The 4459-nt window shown below is 47.8% G+C and overlaps 1 protein-coding gene across 1 annotated transcript; it reads left to right on the forward strand.

The window, feature by feature from the left end:
* Positions 1-744: 744 nt before the first annotated feature.
* LOC103351183 (duodenase-1) lies at positions 745-4247 on the forward strand. The gene is made up of 5 exons (XM_008269455.5): positions 745-952; positions 2393-2540; positions 3031-3169; positions 3363-3620; positions 3978-4247. The coding sequence occupies exons 1-5, from the start codon at positions 898-900 to the stop codon at positions 4137-4139; spliced, it is 762 nt and encodes a 253-aa protein (XP_008267677.4). The 5' UTR covers positions 745-897; the 3' UTR covers positions 4140-4247.
* The last annotated feature ends 212 nt before the right edge of the window (positions 4248-4459 follow it).

Below are 4459 nucleotides of genomic sequence, written 5' to 3' on the forward strand. Positions count from 1 at the left end.
TCTGGGTGAGAGCTTTAGATTGCTCTGAGCAATGGAATATGATACAATGGATACCATGACTTCAAATCTAGGTAATAAAAAGCACATAGCTTCTGCCTGGCTTATTCTTTAAGGGTTTGATCATCAACCAACATGCAGTAAAGAACAATTATATGCAGTGAGAAAATATGGAGAGACCCTAGTGGGGAGGAAATGAAGCCCATAGATGATAGCTAGTATCAATCGCTGATGAGTGAGTGAGTGAATGAGACTTCAGAGGGTCCTGAAGATCCCAGTCTCCAGGCTTTTATCTACCCCTGCTGACACCAAGGAGAACAGAGACAAAACTGACCAAACTGCAGATTCATGGTCAAAGGATATGTTGTCTTAAACCACTCAGTTCTTTGGCAAATGAAACGCATCTTCTTCCCACACTGTTCAGCCCATTCCTCTAACCATGGCCTTTACCTATCATATCCAAGACTGATGATTTTGTCTCCTCCGTCAGAGCCAAACAATCTTATCTCTAATGTCTCTGACTCTCCCATGAAAAGGGGCCTCAATAAGCAATCATACTGACAGTCTCAAGAGAGTCAAGAAAATGAAGGTGTTCTTGTGTCTATCATGATGATACCTAGGTTTTTGAGGTTCAAGAACCCACTAGTGGCTAATGCAGTATTTCCAACCACTTGTGGCCTTGGGATCCTGTTTTCTGCTAGTGTGGTTACTGCTGGGTAGTCAAGAGCTATTGGTGTTCATGTGGTTACCGGTAACTTCTTACTCAACTCAGGCCTGAGGACTTAATCACGCAAGGCTGACATAGTCTCATCTGATAAATCCCCACAAAACCAGCCAATGCTGCGGGTTTGAAGACAAAGACAGACAAGCAGCTGTTTTCTGAGCAGCCTTCCCAATAAGATGCATCCACTCCTGCTCCTGTTGGCCTTTCTTCTGTGCCTCAGAGCTGAGGCAGGTAAGTGACTGCTCCATGAAGAGAGCCCTAGCTCCATTCCACATGCTGCTCCATTGCTACACCCTGGCCCTGGTCCAACTCCAGGAACTTTCTGAACCCCAGGTGCAGTCTTCCCTAAAGACTGGCAAGTCAGATGCTCATCAGAAACCCATTAGGAATAACAGAGCTACTCTTCATAAGTTGCTGTCTCCCCTCAAGCCCTGCCCTGTCATCTGGAGAGTGGATTCTTTTACAGAAGCATCTGGGAAAATGTTAGAAGCTGTGAATGAGAAATAACTGATTCCCCAAGAAATTGTAGCTTGAAAAAAGGAACTGGCACGGGGCCGGTGCCGCGACTCACTTGGTTAATCCTCCGCCTGCGGCGCCGGCATCCCATATGGGCACCAGGTTCTAGTCTCGGTTGTTCCTCTTCCAGTCCAGTTTTCTGCTGTGGCCCAGGAAGGCAGTGGAGGATGGCCCAGGTGCTTGAGCGCCTGAACCCGCATGGGAGACCAGGAGGAAGCACCTGGCTCCTGGCTTCAGATCAGCACAGTGCGCCGCCCTTAGCAGTCATTTTGGGGGTGAACCAACAGAAGGAAGACCTTCCTCTCTGTCTCTCTGTCTCTCTCTCACTGTCTAACTCTGCCTGTCAAATATTTAAAAAAAGAAAAAAAGGAAAAAGGAACTGGCTTCTGTATCAAAGTAAATTCCACTAAATTTCTAATTCAAAATAAAACATACCCTCAACCTTTATCCCTTTCTCCAAACATGCCATTCCCAAGACGTAGGACACAGTTGACCTCAAAGTTGATATCCTGGACCCTTTAACGCTTGTTTTGGTTCAGCTTCATTTCTCTCTGGTCATTTTTCAGTTACCGAAGGGTACAATGGCTTTGTCAGGCCAACCTCTTCCTCCAACTCAGAGTTTCTCCAGTGCAACCCACGCAAGCCTCACCCAGAGGCTAACTGGGAGCATTCCTTCATGCATCCAAGACACTGACAGCGTACCTACTTTGTGTCAGGCTCTTGCAGATAAACATCAAACACAACTCAGCATCTTGAGCTCACTTTGAATATTACAGACTAGCAAAGGCTCAGTGGGCTCTGGAAAACAAAAGGAGAAAGAGAATCTGGGAGCGTCTGAAACAGTATTCTTCAGGACCTACGCCAGTGCTTGTTCTAAAGTTTGTCTGTCAACATAAAATTTTGAAGCACAAATTAAGGAAAAACGACCACTCTTCTCTTCATCAGAGAGAGAATCAGAGTCTCGTGGGTCACCGTGCAAGCCAGAGATGCTGCCCAAAGAATCTGTTAGGCCCCCTTCTTGGTTGCTGCCAACTGCTATAGGCTCAGCTATCTACTACTCCCCCCACTCTGCCCTCCCTATAGTTTATTCCAGTCTCCCCTTCCCCAGCTTTCAGCTCTATGAGCACAGAAGGCAGAACAGAATTTTTCTTCCAGGGAAAATCATTGGAGGCCATGAGGCCATACCTCATTCTCGTCCCTACATGGCATTTCTTCAGATCAAGACTCTTTTTCAAAAAATAACCTGTGGGGGTTTCCTGGTACGTGAAGACTTCGTGCTGACAGCAGCTCACTGCAGGGGAAGGTAAGCTCATGGCAGGGTCTCCTACTATTCTATGGACACTCCATGGGGAATTCTCTTTTTAGAAGCTGTGAATGTAGGCCATCTGTTAACACAGAAGTGTTCAGAGGATAGGTAAACTTTGGATGGAAAGGAAGAGCTCGTTCCAAGTGGCACATTAAAGACAGAAGGAGCATTCTAGTTAAAGGGAGATGGGAAGGAGGTCAGTGCTGTGCCTGGAGCCCAGAGTGCAGATCTGAGAACTCGAGACGTTTTTTTTTCTTGGAGATAGTCAACCTCTGTGCAAGGCTAAGAACCTACATCTGCTGCAGGAGCTACCATCCAGTTCTGGTTGCCAAGAAGTGAAGGTCACAGAAATGCTTGATCTCAGTCCACCCATCTCCTGTAACTCCTTTCAACTCAAGTTCTGCCTTGCCTTGGGCTGTCTGTTTTCCTACAAGGCTTCTGGGCTGTGTCCCCTGTGACTCCTTTTCCCTCTAATGTCTCTTTACAGTTCAATGAAGGTCATCCTAGGGGCCCACAACATCAAGGAGCGCGAGAGCTCCCAGCAGGTCATCCCCGTGAAAAGAGCCATCCCCCACCCAAACTATCAACGTAAGAAACCTCACTTAAATGACATCATGTTACTCCAGGTAAGACATGTCAGTCCCCAGAGGCTTGAATCATTTAACCCTGAGGTCTCTGAAGCCCCATGTCCTCATTCCCAACTTTCCTTCCCAACATGACCCTTTCACTTGTCCCAGGCCCATGAAGAAGGCAACTCTGTGGCTGTCTCAAATCTTTGTGGGTCACTGGTTGATTAGAATTCCCTCCTTCTGCCTGCAGTTAAAGAAGAAGGCCAACCTGACTGACAAAGTGAGCTTCCTCAGGCTGCCCACGAAGACAGCCCAGGTGACGCCGGGGATGGTGTGCAGTGTAGCTGGCTGGGGGTCAACTGGTGTGAAAAAAACCACAGTGACACTGCATGAGGTAGAGGTCAAAATCCAAACGGACCAGGAATGTATGTTTTACTTCAAAAGCTATTACAATGAAAGCGTCCATATTTGTGTTGGGGACCATAACATCAACAAGTCTTCTTCACAGGTGAGATCATCAAAACTGTCCATCCCCTGCCTTGGGCACAGTAGACCTCTGTGGAGAATTAGCCCATTCCTATGTACTCAGCCTTCTAGCAGTCAAGTCTGATTCTCTCTCCCTGCAGGGAATGAGCAACTGACAGGCAGAGGCTACTGTGGGGAGGGAAGGCATATCAGGCCCCAGTTGACTGGAGGGAATAGTCAGGACCTTGGCTGGAGCTCTAGTTCTGAGGGATGTCACAAGGCTTGCCTTGATCCTGCTCTCACACATACAACCCACTACAGAGAACACCCATCCCCTGAGGAGGTGGTGGGAGGCATGACCAGGAGGAGACCAATTCAGCTTTCTTTTCTCTGTCCACAGGGGGACTCTGGAGGTCCCCTCGTGTGTAATGATGTGGCCCAGGGCATTGTATCCTTTGCAAAGCAAGATGGGACCCCACCACGTGTCTATACCAAGATCTCAAGCTTTATGCGCTGGATAGAAGAAACAATGAGATCCTTCAAGCTGCAAGGGCCAGACTGAAATGCCTCCAGGATTGATCTGCCCTTCCTCTTCTCCGGGGCTGAAGCCACAATGCATTGGGTGGAAGTGGTGGTGGGAAACCTGCCAAGTACTTAATAAACTTCTAGAGTGGAAGTTGTTGATGCCTCCTTTATTCACCAAAATGACACCCCATAAGCACCTGCTGTGTGGCCAGCAGCCACTGGTTCACACTTCTGATTCAGTTTATGCTTTAGCTTTCTTTATACCCCACCTTGAAAACCATGGTATATTGATACCAGCTCCAAATGGACCTCCCTAGTGTGGGCTTCCCCAGGCAGGCTCAGTGTAAGCTTCCTCAA

This window comes from Oryctolagus cuniculus, chromosome 12, assembly GCF_051225735.1.
Source record: "Oryctolagus cuniculus isolate XC-2025 breed Fujian yellow rabbit chromosome 12, ASM5122573v1, whole genome shotgun sequence".
NCBI lineage: Eukaryota > Metazoa > Chordata > Mammalia > Lagomorpha > Leporidae > Oryctolagus > Oryctolagus cuniculus.

Bases quoted from the DNA above. Each gene is read 5' to 3' on its own strand.
- LOC103351183 (XM_008269455.5), top strand. From the start codon at position 898: ATGCATCCACTCCTGCTCCTGTTGGCCTTTCTTCTGTGCCTCAGAGCT. The intron at 2,541-3,030 runs GTAAGCTCATGG...GTCTCTTTACAG, and splicing joins GCAGCTCACTGCAGGGGAAG to TTCAATGAAGGTCATCCTAG. The intron at 3,170-3,362 runs GTAAGACATGTC...TTCTGCCTGCAG, and splicing joins ATGACATCATGTTACTCCAG to TTAAAGAAGAAGGCCAACCT.